At 41.0% G+C, this 24,819-nt stretch overlaps 1 protein-coding gene across 6 annotated transcripts in view; it reads right to left on the bottom strand.

Moving 5' to 3' along the window:
* Window positions 1-24,819, bottom strand: part of LOC103182148 (E3 ubiquitin-protein ligase RNF38) — a 96,115-nt gene that overhangs the window by 44,746 nt on the left and 26,550 nt on the right. For all 6 annotated transcript variants that reach the window (XM_007899028.2, XM_007899029.2, XM_007899026.2 and 3 more), the window contains one exon: window positions 3,285-3,478. In XM_007899028.2, coding sequence (XP_007897219.1) covers window positions 3,285-3,391 — 107 coding nt within the window. In that variant the 5' untranslated portion in view covers window positions 3,392-3,478. The remainder of the gene's footprint in view (window positions 1-3,284; window positions 3,479-24,819) is intronic.

Genomic DNA, 24,819 nt, shown 5'->3' with positions numbered 1-24,819 from the left:
AGCACGTCATCACACCAAATTACCAAGTTATTCTAAATTTGTAAATGTATTTTGATTCATATTTTTACATTTTCTGAATCAATTTAATCAACGTCTATTATCAGGTACACCACAATAATAAAATCACATTTGTAAAGCGCCTTTCACGCTGGCAGGACATCCCAAGTCGCTGAACAGTCGGGGATCAGGACCTGAGCGTGGGGGAGGGCAGGATTGAGGTGAGGGAGGGCAGAGAGGTCGGAGGGCGGCTGAGGGCACAGTCGAAAAGGAGCGTCTTTAGATGTGTCTTGAAGGAGGCAAGGGAGGGAGCAAGGCGAAGGGATTGTGAGATTGAGTTCTAAAGGGTGTGGACAGAGAAGCTGAAAGCCTGGCCGTCAATGGTAGGGCGGGAGACTTGGAGCAAGCTGGCCCGATCCTGCTGAGCAGAGGGAGCCAACGGGTTGACAGAGATCAGCAGGTCAGAGATGTAGGAGAGGGCAAGACATTTAATGCTTATGTTACATTAATCGTCCACTGCCAACAAATGCAGTAAATAATAAGATTGTACAGTCCTGTAGGACTGTAAGAGTCTTGTAGCTCAGTGGTTAGAGCACTCGCTGAGCTCAATTCCAGGCAGGGCGAAACCTTGGGCAAGTTTTCTTACTCCGCTTAATAATAATCCCTCCAAAAAAACAATAATAAATTGGTCATTTGCAATCTACGACTGTTTGTGGGACATCGCTGTACGCAATTGGCTGCTGCGTTCGCCCACAAATATACAGTCAATTCACTTTGCAATGTGTTCTGTGAAGCGCTTTGGGATGTCCTCCCGACGTGAAAAGCGCTATATCAAATGCGAGGATCATTATTATTATTACAATATTTTTTAATTGATACATAGAAAGTTTCTGTTTTACAAATATTCAGCAAGTACTGAAAGAGTGCCACAGAAATCAGGATCCTCTTGCAATATTGCATAATTTTATGACAATCCTAAACTACAGTAAGCAAGGATTATTTTCATGAGGATAAACAACATTGAGGACGACTGGCAGACAGAATTTAGTGTTCAAGGTTCATTGGAGCAGTAAAGCGTTCAACGTAAAGAGGTAATCTTTCATGAAATGAACAAAATGAATTTGGTTGTGGTTACTGATCGTTCACCAAATGTTTCCAAGACAACAGGATCAATAAATCACACTAGCACGTCACCACTGTGTGACAGCTGGAAAAAGCACCTGAGGTGAATAGCCTTTTCTCCTGGCATGCCCCTATATGAGACATTGGTTCTCATGACAACTAAGGCCCTCGCTGGAATCTTGCACGGTTGTTTCTTGTGGCTGCTAGAGCCAACGTCAAGCTGTTGTCAACAAAGGGTAACCAAATGCTCTGCTGTTTCTTGAGGGTAGCTGACTGTCAGTCAAATAAAGGTACTCTAAAGGATATCTGCAATAATATGTGCAAGCCTCGGCACTCTAACAAAAAAGGGCACTGAAGAGTTGGAGAAGAGTAATAAGGATGACTTGGGATTTCGAGTTCTAAGTCATAAGGAGACACTGGGTTTTCATCAGAAAAAATCATCGAAGGCTGTGCTGTTCAGACCTTTGAACTGACAAGGCATTGATGATGAAACACATATACGCAGGCTATTAGTGCAGAACTAGGAAAGCATAGATTTAAATCATAAGAACCTCAAGTAGGACTAGAGATTAGAAGATTTTGTTTCCTTAATAGTTGATATGTAGAGCAGACTCCCAACAAATGTAGTTAATACTACAGGAATTAACTACTTTTAAAAAATAACTGAATAAGGATCCGCTTCAAAAAAGTCATGAGGATATAGAGATCGATACAAACTGAAAATGAATAAATACTCCACAGATTGCAATGATTCCTGCGGTTGCTTTTGACTCCTGGATGTGGTCTGCGAAGGAGGGTGGGGTACAACAGAGGACACGGATAATAATAATAATAATAATAATAATAATGGCCATTGAAGCCTGGATGCACAATCTGGAGCTTCTACTTGATTATCTTAGACTATTACTTCTGAGTCAGAAGGTTATGGGTTCAAGCCCCATACCCGTGACTTCAAGCTCATAGTCTCAGCTGATCCCCCAATGCAGTGCTATGTTGTTTGGACATCTTGAGGATATAAGGTACTATATCAAATGCAAGGATCATCATTATCTTCAGGATTCTGGGAAAATCTATACAATAAATTCAGGCTGAGCCGGTGAGGTACAGAATAGAATAACTTTTGGTGCGAGTGTGGTAAAGAAGTCGAGTTCCGTTTGGTGGCGGTTTGGTGTTCGTTGCTTAGTGTTCTGAAGAAACAAGTGGTAATTTTTACAATGTTTCATTAATTGCATATTGTAGGCGAGGTGTTAATATTATGAAGTGAGATATTTTTAATCTTCTAATTTCTAAAAGGAAGTGCATTTTTTAGCTGGTATACCATCTGCTTCATCGTGTGATTTTCACATTAACTGATGACTGTTCATTTGACTATTCTTGTAGTATCTAATTTAAGGAAATTAATCAGCGTTTACTACACTTCCTTGTGAGTCAGAACTGCAACAACCAGGCTTCAATGGCCATTTTATTGGACTGGGGAGAAGAAGTTTGTCTAGACATGAAAGCAAAGATAACAGACATAAGGGGCTTCTGTAGCCCATCATTCCAATTCTGATGAAAGAAACTTGAAACTTTAAAATAACTTTTCCTTTCAGTTGCTGATTCCTTTCTGTTTCTATGATTCTTCATTCTTACGTTGGATACCAGATCTTTTTATCACATGTTTTCTTGTGATATATCAAATGTCGACAGTGTTAAGAGTCAGGCTTTGCCACTGCACGCTCTGGGACGCTATCCTGTGTGAAGGGCGCTATATAAATGCAAGTTGCTGTTGTTGTAAACAGCATTCACCCCCACGTCTGCCTTACTGCATACTTTCTGAAAACGTTTGATAACTGATTTATTTTCTATCTTTCAAAATACTCGTTTCTTTTCTGTCACACAGCGTCTTCAGGGCCGACGGTCTACTCTTAAGTAGAATTAAGTAGAACTAATTGGCTGCCACGTTTCACTCACAAAATATACAGTCAATTCATTTTTACAGGGTATTCTGTGAAGCGCTTTGAGAGGTTTGTTATTCCAAATCTCAAAGGGTACCTTCAATCTGAAGTACATTTCAAGTTCCATCTGCTTTCACTCCACAAAACATATGTATTTTCACTTGTCGTCCTCCTGAAGAGGAGACTAAATTAAACTAAACTGCATCCTATTTGTAACTAAAACATTACCTTCTTCTGTTTCGTGCAGGTGTGTTGCATCTTTCCCCTGAGAAGTGGTGTTGGTTGGGTCGAGCCGAGGGAGGTCGCCTGTTAGATGTCATCTCCCATGGTCGCATTGGTGGTGATGGGGCAGGAGATACTGCTGTGTATTCAAAAACCGAATGAGAGAGGCGCTGGCGCTTAGGACTTGGACTGTCTTCACTCTGTTTAGAAAAACATCAGAAAAAGATGTCTAATTTAGTAACGCAATAATGCACAGTCCCATCGTCTATGCAAGTGTAATATGTGTGTCAGCAATATTTTGAAACCACGCAGTACATCATTTTCTAATGTAGAGTTAACAGTTTTAATCCACCAAGAGCATATAGTTCCTGAGCAGAATATGAAGAGAGGAAGTTTCAGGCAGGCCCTTGTCGCTCATATTGCACCTCCAGCGTACATTATAAAACGGAACAAAAATATTTACACAAACATCAGCAAAATGCAGCTATTGCGCATTTGACCTTATTTCGTAGTTGCTGGTATGTTAAACCACATTTGAAAATTAATCTATATTACTCTCATGAAAAACTCATACACTTTGATGACAGCAAACTGAATTGAATCAGTAAGAAGATTTGGATGATGGCTCTTTCAGCCCATTTTATATCATCCTTCCACAATAATAACTAATTACCATGACAGCAGAGTCTTCCCATTACAACATCTCATTCTTCTATAATATCTGCGCCACAGTCTTCCCAATAAAGCATGTTTTTAAAAGTTTCTTTATCGCAAGCTGTTTCTTAAATGTCTTAAATAAACCCAGTTTCCTAGCTTGACCACTCGTTTTGAAAACCCATCCCAGCTGTCAATGACCTCGAGTGTAAAGAAATAATATCTGTCCTAAAATTGCCCTTTACAACCCTGAACCTGAGCCCTCGTCCTGCGACCTTCGAGTATCTGAAAGTTTTCTTTCTCAGTTCAGCCTCTTACAGACCTCTGTCGGATTCCGCTGAAGACCTTAGCCTATTTAGTCATCTGTCATAGCTTAACCCCCTCCAACACTGACGATCGTTTCTCTCTTTAGTGTTACCTCTTTTGCCCACGTAACCCCTTCCCAATCTATATGGTCAATTAGTTCAGCGTGCTCAGTTGGTAGCACTCTCGCCTCTGGGTCAGATGTGACTTTAACCAGATGCCTCTTTGGCATGTTCTTCAGGAGGACAACACTATTCAACAACAACAACAACTTGCACTTATAATGCGCTCTCCACCCAGAGTCCTGTCTCAGAATGCTTCAAAAACAGAAGCGAGTTTTTCCTGGTATCCTGGCCAACAACTAATTGCTCATTCTACTCATGTTTTTTTGCGGGACTTTGCTCGTGTTCAAAATGGATGTCGTGTTTGCTCCCCCACACCCATTCCCCCCCAAAAAAATCACAACACTAGTCAGTACATTTTTCAAACTTATAGGAGCTATAAAAATGCATGTTCTTTCTTTCGTTGCAAGTCAATAGCACTTTGAAGAAAATTGGGCTGTTTTAAACCTGGGATTAATTTTCTACCCTTTAATGCCTTACCAATACATTAGGAAAATTTAAAAATCTGGGTGAGGAATGGCTTCAATAGATTTTTTTGTACTATAAAGGCTAATTGCATCCTGCTGGCAAACTGGCTTGAAAGAACAGGAGAAATGTCAAAATTAGTGCCTCGAATCTCATACAAATCTAGAAATAAGATATGCAAGACCAGGAGCCATGAGCAACTGAACAAAAACAAGACAATTGTGTTTTCCATGTTTTTGAAATGAAAATATCACCTGGCAGGTCCTTTCCTGTGCCCAGAGTAGCTGCGCTTTATTTTTACATGTCCTGTAAATTTGTATGTCTTTGGCATACGAACAAGAATTTCACATCAGGACGTAAGTATGGTTTCCATTTCAGTTGGCACGAAAAGGAATTAAGAAACTCATGAGAGAAAGTCCCTAAGGTTTGATGAAAATATGACAGGCAGGTTATTAAAGGTGACTTTTTTTTTTAATGCCACTGATGGTGACTAACGTAATTGTCCAGTGAACACTCTTCTCAATTTTACAAGCGTATATTTACTGGCACAGTTGTACATTTTGCTTAAACGGTGTTTTGGGGAGCACGTGCCTATACAAGAGCCTGCTGTTATACATACACTGGAGAGGCAGGGCTGACACTTCGAGTTTAGCAGCTGTGATGATGGGGAGGGTAAGAAAGAATTGCAGGGAAAGGTATTGCCATTGTAAAGCTGTGGTGCTGTTCTTGTAACCTCTTGAGATACGTGAATGGAAAATAAATAAAATAATAATAATCCGGTCACTCAATCCACCACTGTTTGCAGGACACTGCTGTGCGCAAATGGCTGCCTTGTTTCACCCACAAAATATAGTCAGTTCACAGTATATTCTGTGAAATGCTTCCAAGATGTGATAAGGTGCAATATCAAATACAAGGATCATTATTATTAACTGACATTGCTGGTGAAGGAGGCATTCTGAACCTGTTCCGAGAGGAGAAACAGAAGCTTAGGTCATCAATTCTACAAGAGTTAGATTCTGCTTTTTGTAGCTTGTAGACAAATTCTCACACAAAAGAGAACTGCTTCTAGGAAGACTCAGCTGATACTTCAAAAAGCTCTAAAACAAGCTCGCCCTCGCAAACCATAGCCGAGTTATCCACCATGTGATCATTCAGCAGATTTTGTAGAAAGTTGAAAAGCAGGTTAGGAAGACGTCGGCTATCAATAACAGTATGTGGGAACATCTGGTATCAATCCTCCATAAACAGCAAAATAACTCAAACTCATGCACCAAACATATCACACGCAACTAACTACAGAGATTCCATCCCTCGCTGATGAGATAGGTTGGAGCCAGACATGTTTCTTCACATCTCCAGTTCATACCCCGAATCCAACCATTCAATACAAATGATCGAGAATCCGTCAATAGCTACCTGGTCTGAGAAGGGGAAACGGAAACCTAAGTCAGCCTTTGGATCCGCTCAATACCTACTTTTCTGCCTATTGACTTTGCTATTAGTGAATAGTGGACTCTGTTAGCATACGGACAACAACAACAACTTGCATTTACATATTGCCTCTCACGCAGAGTAGTTTTCTACAGCACTTGAAATCACAACTCGTACTTGCCATGGCAAGAAATTGCATTCCTTCACCTTTCCTAACATGATATAAACCGTGCGGGAAGGGAAAGAGGCTTCAGAGATAAGTACAGTATTCCAATCACGTCTATATATAGAGTGTGTACACTTAACTCTGAACATTCATGAATCGCTCTTATTTGCATTATGTATTTGTACAACAGCGGCAGTATTGATATTGTAAATAAAACCTCTCTCACGTCTTTTAAAAAAAACTGAAGTGACGGTTCGCTAAACTGTGGTGACCGTTAGATGATTTGCAGTAGAAATCCTAGAGTTCTTTGGATACAGCTCCGAACACTCCCAAGTCACTCTGTGGTGTGAGAGAATGCTAAAAACTCAAAACTTGAATCTGCGGCACAGATCGTCCCATGACCCAGCAAGAACATTGGAAACATATACAAACCCAACATCTGGATCAGCACTAAATGAGGTATTAATCTGGCTGATTTAAAGGGGCCTCTGAGCAGGGTTAGAGTTAGAATGTTCCTGGTTGCATAATTAACCCACCAGCTACAAAATAGAAACTGCACTGCTTTCTCAGGACTGTACAATTTATAAAGTATTGTATACGGTGCAAACTGCAACATGAAATTACATTTGTAGAGCGCCTTTCGGGTTGGGAAGACGTCCCAAGGAGTATAATGAAGCTTTTTATTGCACAAAATACAGTGAAATGGCTGAGAGCCACCGATGATTGGTACAAGGTCTTACTTGGTCTCTGAACAACTTCTGCACTTTGGAAATGTGGGGTAAATCAGACGCCATGATTTGGATTTAATGTAGACCTGATTTTATGCCAATGGCCCATTAGTAGGCAGAGGGCGAAACCTTGGGCAAGTTTCCTTACTCCACACAGAGCCTAATAATAATCCCTCCAAAACCAAAAACAATAATAAATTGGTCATTTTCAATCTACGACTGTTTGTGGGACATTGCTGTGCGCAATTGGCTGCCGCGTTCGCCCACAAATATACAGTCAATTCACTTTACAGTGTGGTCTGTGAAGCGCTTTGGGACGTCCTCCCGACGTGAGAAGCGCTATATCAAATGCAAGGATTATTATTATTATTATTATTATTAAGGCAGGACGCTACATTTCTTAGGATCACTACAAAGAGTGTTCCACGTTAGTTAGAGACCATGGAAGGCAAGCAAGCCTGAGAAAATGACAAGTGTAAGAACTTAAAAATCAGCACAAGTAAAGCAGTTAACATGCAACCATCATAGACTGGCGTCATAACTACTTGTCTGAAAACCTAGACTTTATCTGGACTCAGAACAAATAGGTCTATTTTGCAGCAGCTAAACAACGATCAGCCGTTGTTTTAAATAAGGTAACCCAAACCAAAAAAGTACAAATATGCCTGTAAATGAGGAAGAACGACGATAAAATCAACAGTATTCATCTCTATCTCAATAACAAAAAATCTTCATGTGACCAGTTAACAACTAGTCAGAAAGATGGACCACAATGTTACGTGCCTCCTCAAATAGTGCTCTTGCAAACGCTGTTTATTTCACCTAGAAAGCCAGTGCCAACGTTTCCAACAAGACCTCTGCTCCCTGTGAAACTGTTTCCCAGACACTGTCATCACATCACTGTCAACTCAATCTGTTCTACAGAGCCAAACATCCCTTGATGAGCTGTGATTTCTGGAGCATGCATTAGGCTGTGCTAAAACTGTTGTCTAATCCTATTTTCATACTTTCAGTCTTTAATTATTACAGTTGTCTCCATCTGCTGTCATGCCATCTTTTTAAAAAAAAACAACAAAGCAAACCTAATTTTCTCTCTACGACATTTTGAATCTCAGCAATCAGAGAAAAAGTGTTGGGAAAAGAAATATGTTGGCTCTTTTTATCCAGTAATATTTTCCAAGTGTTTTGCAGCTTAGACCCCGCATTCAAAGACAATTGTTTGAAACGTATTACAAGGAGACTGCTTAATTACCTCTTAGTTCAAAGGAGGAATTCTCTGAAAGCCAAACAGCATCAATTTGATTCATGAACTCACATACTAAGGCAAATTCATCAGGAATGAAATCAGAATCAAATGAATATCCCCTACAGCTTCAATTATAGCGTAGGTTCAATATGAAAACAGCATCAAACCAACATAACGCTGCAGTTCAAATAAGGCAAATAAGGCAAAAGAACCAGACAGCAACTATCAAAACTCTGTTCACTTTGGACTGTTAATTATCACAGACAGGCAATATTCATCAGCTCAATGCCAACCTGAATGCTTCATAATAGAAGTGAAAGAACAATTATGCAGTCATGCTGTAAATAGGACTTTGAATCACAAGTAGCCTTGATTCATTGGTGGTAAAGAACTCACAGCCCCGGTAGACTTTTCAACACAGTGGTGGGGGATTGTTGGAGATGCCATCTTTCAGATGAGAAGTTAAACTAATGTCCAGCATGCCTATTCTAATGGACATTCACCCATGGCACTATTTAATAAGAGAAGGGAGTTTCTACAGTGTCCTGGCCATCTCCTAGAGTTTCTCTCGATGTCTTGGTCATCAATTCCTGGCTGTTTGCGGGTCAAAGCTGCGTGCAATTTGGCTGCCGCGTTCGTTCGCCCACAAAATATAGTCACTACACCTCACAGTAAATCCCGTGAAGCGCTACGAGACATCCTCCAATGCGAAAGGCACCACACAAAACGCAAGGATTATTACGGAACGGTAAAACCGCCTACAATATAAATGCTGTGGTTTTCAAAAAAATCCTATCGAACATTTTGCAGAAAATTTAAAAAGTAACAGAAAATATGAAAATTACTATAAAAAAACGTATCCGGCATGTAGGCTTTTTAAATTTAAAGTTAAATTTACAGTTTTTGCCTCCAATACTAACTAGGAAATAAAAGTTAATATAATTTCCCTGTGGCAAGCAAAATCTGTTCACGTGCAGTCAATCTACTGAATGTTATTCCCAAGCACTGCCCTGATTAAGTCACTTTCACTGTATGGCTGGATTTCTCTGCTGCTGAGCATCTCTGACATTAGTGGCAAATGTTCATGCCACTGAACAACAGGGTTTGAAATAAAAGCTGCTGAACCAGTATACCTCCGGATTAGTTGCTGACAGAAGAGACTGATTTGACAGCAGAAAATACCATTTAGCGGTTTATTTCGAACGCGAACGTTTAAAAGGCATAGCTTAAGAATATCTTGATTTAACATTCAAATTTTCTTGCAGAAATCGTCTAACATTTTACTTTAATACGTTAATTTATGGCTACGAGATTTGAATTGTACTTGAACTTTTTAAGGCATCCCATAACAGTTCTATTTAAATGTTTCTGAAGACACAGGACTAGATTTTCCCGTTTAGGGCATGTAATTATCAGTAATAGCACAATCTCTTAAGCCTATTCAAACTACAGTGCGGAACTAATATCAAAAGAAAGCAACATAAGGATCGCAAAAGAGAAGAATACCAATTTCCCATTCTGTTTTTTTTTTGCTGCTTCTGATATAAGAGCACAGAGCAGTTGGAAGCCACTCTCTCATCTCTGGAATCGCTTTTATACTTACCCTTCAACAATCAGAGGTGGATTCCTATGCTATTGGCAACAGGACCCAGTAAAGAAAAACATAAAAGTAAAAATCGATCTCTGCGTTTTACCCACTGTGCACACAAATCACCCGGTGCAATTAAGCAACAATCAGGAAAATTAACCCTGCAAAGCTTGGATGGATATTTGACATTTTAATGTTCCCAATCATAAGGGACATAAATATAACAGAAGGGGGTTTGCCAAAGGTAGTAAATCCACTGCTTTCCACCACCTGGAAAATCTTTCCAGCCAATCACAATTAAATCCAGAAAACAAGAAAAATGAGATTGAGTTCCCGTCAACCAGAACTCTCTTAACAGTCGAGTAACATAATGACTGCATCGCAAATTCAATAAGAGTCTTGAATGTTGGATAACTGCTATTTTCAATGTACATTTTAAAACGGAATCTAAACCCGGTAGGGAGCATGCACACTGATATACAGTGGAAACTGAAGATACGTTTATGTGGTGGGCGTAAAGGAAAATGGTGACAGGAATTCAACACCTCCAATTTAGATATGCTGCGTTATGACACTGCGAAAGTGCCACTTCAGTGCTAACGTGCTGCAATCTGGGGCCTGACATTTCCACTGGTTTTAGCCTATAAAGCCTATTTATATTTATAATATTAGCCTATTCAGTCTTAAAATTTAAGAGTGTCAAAAACTGTGGAAAATTCGTAACTTCAGTCTTAACGTACAGTCTTTTTTCAAAGAATTGTGGAAACGCGGATTTCAAATTAAGAGTGGACAATTTAATAATAGTTTGCATCTGAGCTGGGAATTCGATTCAAGAGGGGTGGAGGGCAAGGGGCCGGGGTGGGAAGATGACCGAAGGCATGGTTGAAGAGGAAGATCTTGAGATGGATCTTGAAGGGGACAAAGGAGGGGGTGAGGCGGAGGGGTTCAGGGATAGAGTTTCAGAGGGTGGGGGCAGACAGACTGATGGCCCAACTGCTGATGGTGGAGCGGCAGGGTAGGGGATACGGAGCCGGCTCGTGTCTGAAGATCTTGAACTCGATCCTCTGGGGGATTGGGAGGCCAGAAAGAGTTGGGAAGTCAAACAAGCAAGGAGTTAGCGTAGTCAAGCCTGGATATAATGAATAAAGCCCGAGGGGAGAGGTTGAGGCATGGGTGGGCATTGTTTTGGAGGTGGGGGAAGACAGAACAGGTCATGGCACCAATGTGGGATTTAAAAGATAGTTGAGGGTCAAACAAGACACCAAGTTTCTGTCCTGGCTCAGTGAGGTGGAGTGTGCATCCATGAACAGTCCTCGGTCTTGTCAACATTCAACTGGAGAAAACTCTCTCGTCCAGGACTTGATGGCTAACAGACATTCCGTCAGGACAGCAGTGGTCCTGGAGTCGAGGGTGGAGGCAGAGAGATAGAGTTGGGTTTCATCTGCATACATGTGGAAGTTAACCCCATGCTTGCAGATGGTATTATCGAGTGGGAGCATGAAAATATTAAAGTGAAGACCAAGGGCAGAGCCCTGGAGAATGCCACACCTGATGGTGCGAGGGCTGGAGGAGAAGCTGTTGATGGATACAACGGCTGGGATGAGAAAGGTAAGCACACGACCAGGCAAGGAAACAACCATGAAGGTGGAGCTGAGAGGAAATGCAATAAGAGAAAAATAAAGTGCCCGAGTGTGTCGAAACCAGCGGAGAGATCAAGAAGGATGAGGAGACAGAGAGAGCTCATTATTAAAACTGATCTGAAAGATTTTTTTTTAAAAAGATCCATTCTTTCCAAAACTATTGAGGGAGAGGACTGGATTGGAGGAGATGAAAGGTGTTAGATCAAATACAAAATATTCAACAAGTATTCGGCAGACAGAGATGTGCTTAGTGTTGAACATTTTGGATTCTAATTATTCTTACAACTTTTTTTTTCTACAGAGGGTGCTGTCTCACATATTTTAACAGATAAATCAAAAGTGAAGACAGGAACATAGAACTCACATTCTCACGTCAACCTATTCGTTTCCCCAACAATGAACTACCCTTTCCCACTGGGCCTTCAATTAAAACAGTTGTTTTAGAATAATGAACACTGGCTATCAGAATAGTTCCTCATTAACATCAAAAGTACAAAAGGGACAATCAAAATCAAAAGGGAAACTATGAAATTTCATAAACTATAAAGCATGAAGACACAGAAGCTTAGGGAAACAGTAAACTCTTGTTGGATAATAGGGCGTACATATCTATACTTCCCTACTTCCTAAAAAGGTTCACAAAAGCTGAAATATTTACAGAATAAACTTTCAGAGCTCTGCACTGAAAGCAATAAATATAGTCGAAGCATAAAGATGCAGTGCGCAATTTGGCTGCTGTGCTTCACCCACAAAATGCACAGTCTATTCACTTTATAGTATATTCTGTGAAGCGCTTTGAGACGTCTCATCTCAATATATCAAATGCAAGGGTTTTTAATGTTATATAGTTTTTGTACTACAACTTTCCATCTATCCAACCGTAATCCATCTTTCATTTGATATTTTAAAGAGGTTTTCGTGCAGTTTAGTACAATATCTTTCGATAGCGGATTAGCTATTACAAGTCCATTCTTGACACGCTTCAAAAACAAGCACTCATGTGATTAAAACAGTATTGAAACAACAACAACAATTGGCATTTATATAGCGCTCTTCACGTACGCTAGGTCTTATAGCGTTTAGAAAAAGAGATAACTAACTGTAGCATCTAACTCTTCATACTTGTATCGTGTACAAATGATATTCACTGTTCCAAGTAATAATCACTGAAAGTCACTGGTCTTGTTTACATTCAAGTTGATGATGTTAGCTTTCTTTGTCAGTTTAGAAACATAGAAATATAACAACAAAATTTAGTGTTTAGGTGAGGCAGAGGGACTGCGGGATGGAGTTCTAGGGTGTGGGGACAGAGTGGCTGAAGAACGGGCGAAGCTGGGGGATGTGAAGCACTGAGCCCACTGAGCGGAGGGAGGCTGGCAGGTGGATAGGAGGTTGCAGAGGTAGAGGGGAGCAAGTAAGCGTGGAGGGTGCTATATAAATCCAAGTGGTGGAGACGGGCGATGTTGCGGAGGTGGGGGAAGGCAGAGTGGGTCATGGCACGGATGTGGGGTAGAAGGATAGTTGAGGGTCCAACAAGACGCCAAGGTTCCTGACTTGCTCAGTGAGGTGGAGTGTGCACACCTGGATGGTGATGCTGTCAGCGCCTGAGGTATGGAGGCGCTGACAGGAACCAATCAGGAGAGCCTCGATCTTGTTGACCTTGAACTGCAGAAAGTTAGCTCTCATCCAGGACTTGACGTCTGACAAGACCTTCCTTGAGGACGACAGTGGTCCTGGAGTCAAGGGTGCAGGCAGAGAGATAGAGTTGGGTGTCATCCGCATACATGTGGAAGTTGACCCCATGTCTGCGGATGATGTCACTCAAGCACAAAGATGGAAAGCACGTAGTTGGCTTTAACGTTTTATTCCATCCACATGTAAATGAGAAACTGATGAATTTCACAAGGAATTGGCAAGAAATAACAAAAGTATAAACGGGGTTGCTCTGCAGTTTTGGAACTCGCTCTTAAATGTAATCAAGAGATATTTAAAGCTGGAAGACGTGAAACTGATATTGCATAGAACTGTCGAGGCAAATATTGATTCATGTTGTGGTACAAAGACACACGGATGAGAAATTCCTCTTGCCACTAAGTTTAGCAACTTTGTTGATGGTTATTCATAATAGGATTTTCTTGTTATGAACGAACAACCTCCTATAGTCACTACGTTTACCGCGGGAGGAATTTCACTCTTACCATGATGAAAATCAAACGTGTTGGTGTTTCTTCTCGTGCTCATTCTCTCAGACCTGGTCTAAAACTGACTCTCAGGCGTGAGTACTGTACAGTAAGACAATCATTTCATAGATCACAAAACATTTACAGCAGACAGAATGAGATGTTAAAACCGAGGGCCCGTCTACCTCTTCCAGTGGGCTAGTGTTCGCCTCTGCGGCTATCTGCCCTGATCCCATTGTGCTGCTCCTTCCTTATAATATCTTTAATATTATTCTTCTTCAAATAATTATCTAGCTCCCTGTTCCACTTCACATTCTTCTAACCTCCCTTTACTCCTAATGATAATCCAGAATTCATGCCCTCTTATCGCTGATTTGTTGATCATTAGAAACAGCCTATCTCTGTACTTACCCTATCAAAACAATTCATAATTTTGAAGACCTCTATTTGATCCCCTCCTCAACCATCTCTGCCCAAGCAGAAGTGGTCCTGATTTTCATAGCTCTCCATACAACAATAACTATCCCTGGTATCACTACAGTGAATCTCCCATGTACCTTCTCCATTTGCACAGAACCTTAATGCAATAAACCATTATGCAATAAACAATTCAACAGACAAGACTTCTGTGATGCAAACTGACATGAACGGAGATCACAATACATTTATAGGCACTTGGCAATTGAACAATACGAACCTCCTGACAGACACAATAAAGCAGCTGTATTTACCTGAGTTATGTAACTGTTTTTGTACTGTGGAAATGTTCTAGATAGTTTTGATAATCTGAATAGGCTTCAATAGACTACACCAATCATAAAATCTACTATACAATCAGTTGCTTTTTGGTCAGCCGGGTGTCTTACACACGCAGAAACCCATCACTATGCTTAATAGGATCCAAAACAAAACAAACATGCATCCCACCCACACATGGAAATCCCAGAGATAGATTGTTGGAATGCAATGCGCTCTCTCTCCCTGAAGAGACACATCCTGATTACCTAATTCCAGAGAGTATTGGGCATTGGTTGGCAAGAGCCAAGGCTTGGGGACCCCAGAGTGGGTGTTGGGGTAACTGCTGCAGTCTAACCAGCTAAAACCGCATAGCTTGCCATTGAAAGCACTGTCTGGCGAGCTTTCCCACCGCTTGTGCAGCTAGGACCACCCTGTCCATTAGAGCTTTGGCTTGTAGGGTTAACAGGACCTGAGTGGGATGACTCCTTGCCGTACTGACCGATCCGTCCTTCCGAGTCCTGCTGATGAGCCAGCCTCGCTGTGCTGTCCTCATCAGTGCCCCTGGAATACTGCGGACCTGCCTTGCTCAATAACTGGATTACTGAAATCCTCGCAGAAGGCTGGCTCGATTCTGACAGTCTGTTACCAAATATGTCACCTTGGAGTCAGTTCAGGGCTAAGGAGGCCCCACATACCTCTCCACTCGTTGGTTATTTGACATTCAACTGACAAAGTGTGGGTTTGAGCCCTCACTCGGTGGATGATAGGTACCAGGACTTCCCTTCCGAGCTTCTTGGTGAACACAGCTCAGCATGAAATGAGTGAGAGCGTTGGCACCACCTGCCTGCCCACAGCTCTTTATTTTATGATTTAAGTTTACCAGAGTTGGAATCAATTCTCAGTGTTGCAATCACTTCGCCATGTGCAGAAGTAATGAAATGTTGCACGCAAGTAGGTTCTAGAAAATATTTCACAGATGTTGCAAAGAAAAATACATGGAATTAAACAAATCTCTCGTCAATGTGGCTTTTTTTTGGAAAAAAAACAATGTGCAGGAGACTTTATAACAAAGAGTGCAGGGAAAAAAGTAAAAATAATAGAGAGCAGAATTATACCCTGAATGGAGAGCAACATTCTCAATGGAGTAGCGAAATAGGGGTATAAATATATAGTTTGTTAAATAGAGAAGGCTGTTAGATCGGCAATAAGAGTTCTGGGTTTTACAGAGCCATTGAATACAAAAAGAAGTGATGATCAATTTGTGTAAGATATCGATTAAGCCACAGCTGGAATACTGGAAGAAAGGATAGTGGATCTATGTGCAGTGTTTGTTCCTGAGGATGATATCAAAAATATCTTTTTCCATATACAGTATATTAATAACCTTGACTCGGGGGGATATTGTATCAATGTTTGTGGATGATACCAAGCTAGAAGGTATAGTGAATAGTGAGGAGAGCTGCATGAGACCTCTGGAGGACTTAAATAAATTAGTCCAATTGACAGATCAGCTCGCAGTTGAAGTTTAATGAAGCAAAATGTGAGACGATTCGGGAGAATTTATTGAATGGCAGTACCTTGCAAGGAGCAAGAGGAGGAAAGGGATTTGGAAGTGCAGGTACATAGGTTTTTGAAAGAAGCAGCACAGGTGGGCTGCGAAAAAGAATAATATTCTCAGTTTGTTACATCAGGGGAGAGAGTACAAAAGCAAAGCAATAAATAATGCTAATCAAGGATGCAGCTGGAGTACTAAGTTCAGTTGTGAGCACTTCATATACAGAAGGATCTAAAAACCTTGGAAGGGGTACAGAGGAGATTTACAAGAATGGAATCAAGGATTAAGGTTTCATTAAGGTTTTTTTTTAAGGTTTGTTAAGGTTTTAAGCTGGAGGAGGAGGAGAAGTAGATTTGAGTGTCATCTGCATACATGTGGAAGTTTACCCCGAGTCTGCGGATGACTTCGCCAAGAGGGAGGGAGCAAGACAGTTCTTTCTCTTTCACAGATGTACCCACTTGGCTGCCGCATTTCGCCCACAAAATACACAGTTGATTCACTTTACAGTGTATTCTGTGAAGCGCTTTGAGATGTCTCGATGACATGATAAGGCGCTATGTCAAATGCAAGGATTATTATTATTATTATCATCAGTTATTTCATGGATATTATTTTCAACGTAGTGGAGGACCTAAACGGGTCACCTTGATCTTCTAGAAGTCCAAGCCCAATTTCATCAGGTCTACAGGCTGCTCAATAAGAAAAAGCTACGAAAACCACAACACATTTGCTCCTTGCACTCTCAAATGTCATTATTTACAGTGCATTATCACATACCTTAACTTACCGCCACATAATTACAACATATTTCCAGGAATGCAGTACCAAAAGGGGATAAGGGGGAATAAACCAGATTTGTAACTTGAGATTACCCTTCAATGAGCTTTGCTGGAAAATGCCCTTGCACAGACGACAGACAGAGAAAAGGATCAGACACAGCTGTGATATCCCCTACAACCTAATATCCTGTCAACATTCATTTCAGATTCACACAGAACGGAGCTGCACCTCAGGACAAGTTAGGGCTTTCAGTGGAAGCAATAGAAACCAATTCACTTCGCAACTGAACAAATTTGCACCATCAATAGCGAGGAATGTATGGAACCTATTGTTTCCCAGTTTGTTCCAAAGAAAATAAAACAACACATCTTTTGATAAAATAATGTTGCCTGAGCTCCGAACCGAGCGCTGTAATTTTTCCACGCCGTTTTACACCGTTAACAATGCTGCCATCACCACCGTTCCAATCAACAGCACTGAAGATCCTCCGCCGCTGATACATTTGGTGCACTTTGAAGCTGTGCAGTTAATGTGACTCCCCACACAAATTGGCAGGTGGACAACCACTCCCAACGCGTTGATTGAGGATGAAAACCGGCAGCGTTGCTGGCAGTGTAAAATAAGATGGTAACACTACAGTAATTGAAAATTTACCCCTATTATCTCTACTCTTGAGGTCCATGTGTAGCTTTCTCACAAGTGAGCCTGGAAACTGCTGGTGCATTCAAACCTGGGCTCACTTGTTAATAATGTATTATGTTTACATGTATATATGTAAATACACGGTTTCAAGTACGTATATGCATGTATCCTTATATGTATAATATATAAAAAGACTCTTAAGCACATTCCATGTTTTAGAAATTTGATTTTTTTTTAGCATTTTGGGTGATTTAGAAGTTCAATAATTACAATTTCTTATTCAGAATTCTGTTAAGAATAGCACAATTGGACCCCAATGAAGATTTAATTGCTTTGTCTATCATAATAAAAAAATTCAACATAAAAATATTAATTATTATACTTCCTTCTTCCTGCCCTACTTTGGCACCTATTTCAAATGAATAAGTAATGGATTTCTGTTTACCTAGCAGTATATAGGATTGGTTGTTAAGTCGACTGGCGAATCGCTTTCTGGGGGTAATAATCCCTTAAAAAGAAATTGATCACTTAATCCACGACTGTTTGTGAGACACTGCAGTGCACAATTGGTTGCTTCGTTTTGCCCACAAAATACAGTCACTACCCTTTACACTATATTCTGTGAAGCGCTTTGAGAGGTCTCAATGACATGATAAGGCGCTATATCAAATACAAGGATTATTAATATTATATTGATAAAATCTTCCTACAATCACAAACAAATGGACTAAGGCCAATGCTGTTGTACAAAGTAAAGTGATGCAGTGCCCTTGCTGTTAACTTTAGCTTTCCGACTCCTATCAACATTTTTCCTTCAGGATGTTTATTGAATCCTTGCTTAGAAACATAGGATGATGGAAAGACATGTGCAAAGGCAACAACACTACCGCCCATCACTGCAACACTGTCTCTAGTAATCGGATTTCTGTCGTCTGGCAAAATTGCTTTTTTTTTAAAAAAAAGCTCTTGTATCTCTCTCCATACTTCCCACAATGTGGTCTCAAGCAGTGATCTCAAAGCCGAATACCCTTCAGTTTTCAATGAATTATTTCACAACATATTCAGAAGCGGATGAAAAAAAAAACACCTTTCTGATCCCATCTGTTTTGAAAATATTAACATTTCTGCGCTGGAGGTCAATTTGCAGAAGGCAGTATTTTTTTCGTTCTGCTGACCTCAGACTGGATTTATGCCAATCGCAGAATTACATTCCAGAGTCAGACAACAGAGGGCAGGGCATGAATATTGCACGTTCCTCAATTTTACTTGAAAGGTCAGCTCCCTCACAATTGATTGTGTCCGAGAATGACTTTTAGTACTATAGTGGGGAAAACATATTTCAACCCTATCAACATATTGAGAAAAACAACTTACATCTACAGTGCCCTGTTATTTAACTATCGCACTACCATCGCAATTGGGACTACTTTGCGCACATCTACATCCGTTTCGTTGGGATCTCTTTTACATCAACCAAACCGAAAAGCACAACTTTATTAAAAATCAGTTTCTCAGGCACTACTGACGCCTCAGTGGTTAAAACACCGCCCACTCTAACGCTGAGCTAAACACAATAGATCTCACGTTCGATTCCAAGTCTGTGCTGAGTTTGCTAATGATGATAACAAATCTGCCTTTGCAGATCTGTTTGGACACTACAAATGCTCTCAATGCTTCTGGTGGGCATAGAACTATACCCCAGCTTCACAATCATTGGGCATGTAGAATACATTCATCAAAACATTCTTATAGAAAGGCTTCAATCCAGAAATGCAGGTGAATGAACATGGTTCTCTACCCAACAGAAAGCAGTATTAAGATAAATAAATATTAAGCGTGACTGGAAGCCACACCAGGTTAGATCGAAAAACACAGTTAGGGTGAGGAGGGTATTTAGCGTGAAAGAAGTTCTGTGATTTTCAAAGAATCGAGAAAGACTCTTCCTGCTTTAAGTCATTTATTATTTGTCCTCATTTGTTCCACTTTCGTATAAATAGTCGTAGTCCAAAATTTCACACAAATGAGGTTTATCCATCGGCCAGACAGCAGGTCCATCAACTTTAGTTCTCAAGATATGACTTTAAGACCGAGCAAATTGCTACCAGTTGCTGCCTTACAGATGACCTTAAGAGAAACTCTCGCTTGCAAGTCTACATCGTCACTGCCTGATCCATAACATATTCGAGCACAGAAACAGGCCATTCAGTCAACGCTTCTGTGCTGTTCGCCACATGACCCAGCTCATCATTCCCCACACCCATTAATACTGCTTTTCAAACATCGATCCAAATCTTTTTTTTAAAAAATCATCCACTCTGCTTCAACAATGGTCTCTACAGTGAGTAGAGGGATTTCTCCTTTTGGCTTCTACTATGGCTCCTTAAATTTTCTGATTGTTTAACCCAAAGTAATGTTCACAAAAAACAAAATGAACTTTCAAAACTCTCTCATCCATATAAAAAGCACGTAAACGCTCAAAATGCACAGCAAATTGCTCCAAAAGCATCCAAAAGAAGGGTAGTTACAATTCTGGATTTACCAGAAGCCAAATCCACGGGATGGAGCTACTTGCAACTGAAGCGAGAACAAGCTGTTAGGCCTGGAGATCTCCCCGCCATCGTTTTGATTCCAGCCGCCCAGGCCAACACACCACACGTGTTCACCAGCTTATCTTTATGGAAGTGGTCCTGGCAGCAATCCCAACATCGATTCTCCCTGGGACGTAGATACGAAGGACTGTTTCTTTGCCAGACTAGTTCCCCAAGAAGAATCGAGCTTCAATATTCCTGTAACCAGAATCACCTGCAAAGTCCGTGGGCAGAAACAGGCCATTGAGCCCCCACGCCTGTGCCCATTGCGTTTCTCCACGAGCCGCCTCACCCTCACCACTCTCCACAGCCCATTTTCAAGCATCAATCCAAACCTGTTTCAAATAATTCACCACTCTGCTGCAAAGAACGTCAGTGAGCCCTCTGCAGCGTCTGGAGAGGCTTATCACTTGGTAAAAATCACATCAATGGAAGATGGTGAGGAAAAGCGTCATGAGAGTCAGTTGTTGGGGAGGCTATGTCACTCAGTGTAAATTTTAAAGGCAGCTGCTGACAGTGGCTGGAAAGCGCAGTGGTGATTGTCTGGGACAGTCCTACAGAGAGTTATGGTGCCTCTATTTAAAAATGAAACAGCAACTCACAGACTAAATCTGCGATCGAAAACTTGAAAAACTGGATCGTCTTTTTGGAGAAAAAAAAGCATTTTCACAGCATTTTGAATGAGGAGTTTCTCCTGGTGTCCTGGTGCACAAATCCCGCAAATAAAACTGGTCACTCACTCCATGGCTGTTTGTCGGACGCTGCTGTGTGCAAATTCGCTGTCACGTTTCGCCCCCTCAACATACTCTCACTGCACTTTACAGTGTTTCCTGTGAAGCACTTTTGAGACATCTCGATAATGTGATAAGGCGCTGTATGAAATACAAGGAAGGCACGATACGGAGGTGCTACCGCATGAAAGAATTTATAGGCGAGAGCGAGGGTTTTCAAATCTTTGGAAGACAGAGCAGTCTGGTGACAACTATGGCAATGGGAATGCAGAGTTTGGTGTGGATGCGGATCCAAGCGATTTGTAATGAGCTGGACCTGGTGTGATGGTGCAAAAGGATGAGTGTTTGAGATATTGAGTGAGGAGGTAATAAGGGCACGATGAGGATTTTGACAGCATTTTGTGTGAGAAAGGGAGGGAGGCGGGCAATGTGGCAAAGGAGAATAAAAGGGGTCTTAAAGTCAGGAACGTAAAAAAAAGGAAGGATGGAGAATTAAAATGAACGCCAAGATTATACACTCGTTTACTGAGTTTGAGAGCGGTCGTTATTGTATCTTACAGCACAAGAGGTCATACAACAACAACAATAACAAGATTGCATTTATAGAGCGCCTTTCACGTCGGGAGGATGTCCCAAGGCGCTGGACAGTTGGGTCAGGACCCGAGCATTGGGGGGAAATGGTCAGGATGAGGGGAGGGGAAGGAGGGAGCGAGGAGGGGGTAGAGAGTCGAGAGGGGAGCTGAAGGCACGGTCGAAGAGAAAGGTCTTGAGACCGGCTTTGAAGGAGGAAAGGGAGGAAGCGGCGAAGGCACTGGGGGATGGAGTTCCAGAGCCTGGGGGCCGAGAGCCCGGCCACCGATGGTAGGGCGGTTGGGGCGGGGGATGTGGAGCAGACCGGAGCCAGAGGGTACGGGCAGTATGGGCAGGTAAGTAGGGGGATAGTAGGTCGGAGAGGTAGGAGGGAGCGAGGCCGTGAATACGATCCATCATGCCTTTGAATGAGTTAGCCATTTAATCTCATTCCCCATATCTTTTAATATTTTCTTAAAAACGCAATTATTGATTCTGCTTCAACCACCATTTTTTGCTGGTCGTTCCATGTCCTAATAATCTTCTGTTGCTGAAAGAAATTCATCTCTCCCTTTGTTTATTTGGCAATGAGCTTAACATTTAGAGGCTCTGGTTATCAACACACCAACCAGGAAAAATAGTTTCTCTCTATTTAGCTTTTCCCCAAAACCGTCACAATCTTGAACATCTCCATCAGGCCTCCTCTCATTCTTTCTCTAACTTAGTGAAAACAGCCCCAGTTTCTCTAGCCTTTCGTTTCCAAGAGTACCTGAGTGAATCTCCTCTGAACCCTCTCTTTATCCTTGACAATCTTCCTAATGTGGAGCATCCAGTGTTCTGACGAAAGGTCATTGATCTGAAACGTTAATTCACTTTCCTCTCTCCATAGATGCTGCCTGACCTGCTGAGTGTTCCCAGCGACTTCTGTTTTTTATCACAAGAGCTCTCTGTGTTCTCTGTTCTCTCCGTCACACACACACCAACAAGTTTGCAAGAAATATTTGTAAAACAAAATGAACGTGCTATTTTGAAACATAATTCAAATGACGACTGTATATTACACATCTTACAAAAATGAGAGCATCCAACAGTATAATCAAGCTGCTGTCTGTTTTTGCCTGAGTAGAGCTTCAGATTTAATGTAAATGGTCTAAAAATCCATTACTGACTTTAGCCCTATCAGTACTGAATGTCTATGATGACTTTCAAATTACTCCCTTAAAGAAAACAAATAAATCATATCTGCAAAAATTGATTTTTCTCAGTTCACACTAGACCTTAATAGCATATTGGTACTAATAAGCTACAAGAAAAACAACACTTAAGCCACTACACTCTAATGTTGAGATGCTTTTTAATTAATCACAAAAAAATTCTCATCTTTACCAAGTGATACATAGCTCTCTTTACAGCTTCAAGTTTGAAAAGGATAAAATCTATATTTGTACTGTTGGATGTATAATTATAGACTTCACACATCCACCATTAAGCTTTACTGAAATCCAAGTGAAAACACAGCCTCAGTGCAACTGTGCAAATATTTCACGTGGCTATCACTGTGCTTTACAGAAATCCCAGCATCGCTAAATTATATTGCAGAATAGGAAAATATTATGGAATGGCACGGTTGGCATCATTTGCAGGCATATGTAGCTTTAACACCAATATCATTATTTAAAAACAGTCAAACTTTAATGCTGTGCGCTATACTTCCTGTAAAGATAATTTGTCTATACACGTAACAAATAGTCTCATGACTAAGTGACAAACATAAAGCCACAGTGCGTCAGTGGAATGTTCTACAACTCAAAATGTCCCCTCTAGACAAAATCTAAATGTGGAAGACAAATACTCATGTATAATTGTACTGAATGGTGGTTTTCATAAATAGTGGAACCTAAGAATGGCATCTACCCTTACGCTTTAATAAAATCCTCGTGACATGAATATCCATTATTCTCTGAATAGGCTTCTAAAATATCGCAGTTGTGTAATCTTGCTACGGCATGTTTTTTATTTGGCGTAAAATGTACCACAATCTTAAAAGTGTATTTACACAGATTCCAAGTGGAGGCTCTACATGTGAAAGTATTTCTCCTTTCCTACATCCCCACGTCACTCAGCACCTCTGGGGGACAGGCAGCAAATCAGTTCCTGGTCTTACATCGATGTCATTCTGAGGCGTTCAAGACCATCCTAGGCCGCCTTTACCTTCTTCCCTGTGGAAAGTATCTGGCCTCTTCCTCATGCCTCTCGGTAATTTTGTGAATGATCACGCATTTGAAACCGCGGCTTTCAAGTCCAGCGTGGTACACCGGGACTCCAACTCGCCACCACACCAATCCGTCATCTTATTAAATTCGTATGTTACACTTATGCGTATTCCTGCAGGCAACAATAGTCTGAATTTTCGTAAATTACCCAACTTGCAATTCAGTTGAACGTCAAGCAAGTCTGAATCTGTGTATCTCAATACACTGAAGGATTTACTGTGTTGTCACACTCGTATAAAGTGGCTCAAGTACAAAGAATGTATTACCATTCCCACTGCCACTCAATTATTTTCCTATTATAAAGTCTCCGAACTTTAGGGTCTGTCCCACTTGAATCCTACATCCTACTTCATTCTCAAGAGAACTGAGCAATATTTTTGAAAAGACAACAAAACTGTCAAGGCAGTTCCCTTGAATTGCTTTCATTGTAGACTATAAAATCAGCCAATGTGCACCTAACCTAAATCAATTAACCTTTGTAACCCAAAGATACTGGGATTTCATCAGATTCACCAAATGAAGGCTATACAAACAAAAGGCCAAATGGATGAGTTGGTAAAATAATTCCCACGGCAGCAGCGGCATGTATAGCCATTATCACCACTAACATACGGAGATTTACAAGCCTGTTTCCTACTAATTTAATTGGAGAAACAAGTAAGTCGATTTTAGATTCATTTTATTTTAAATTAATCTTGTGTGGCACAAGGCAAGAGCTGCCAGTATGGAGGAATGGAATATTTCACACCTATTTGCACCCAGTTTCAGAGTGAAGGACGCCAAGGTCAAGTACAGCATCATGGTCAGATGCAGAATCAAATCTACACCAACAATGTGTCTTAACCCCAGTCTCAAAATATTCCCTCACCCCCACCCAGTGGCACGTTTATTGACAAAACCTCTGCCTGTGGAATGTGGAGGCACCGGCTACAGTGACAAACTTTATTGTGATCACCCATCCTTTCCAATGCCTTTTGGGAGAATGCTCCCAAAATAAACCCGTCTAATGCTCTACAGTTAAATTCGATGGCTTACTACACCAATGTGCCCCAAAGACAGACGACTAGAGCTTCCTTGAAGAATGTTTGTCCTCTCAACTGAAAATCAGACAATTTCCGTCGTCCAACAGCCACTGCAG

Source organism: Callorhinchus milii, unplaced genomic scaffold (genome assembly GCF_018977255.1).
Source record: "Callorhinchus milii isolate IMCB2004 unplaced genomic scaffold, IMCB_Cmil_1.0 Scaffold1, whole genome shotgun sequence".
NCBI lineage: Eukaryota > Metazoa > Chordata > Chondrichthyes > Chimaeriformes > Callorhinchidae > Callorhinchus > Callorhinchus milii.
Note: the sequence above shows the minus strand (reverse complement) of the source record. Positions and strands in the feature narration are given on the sequence as shown.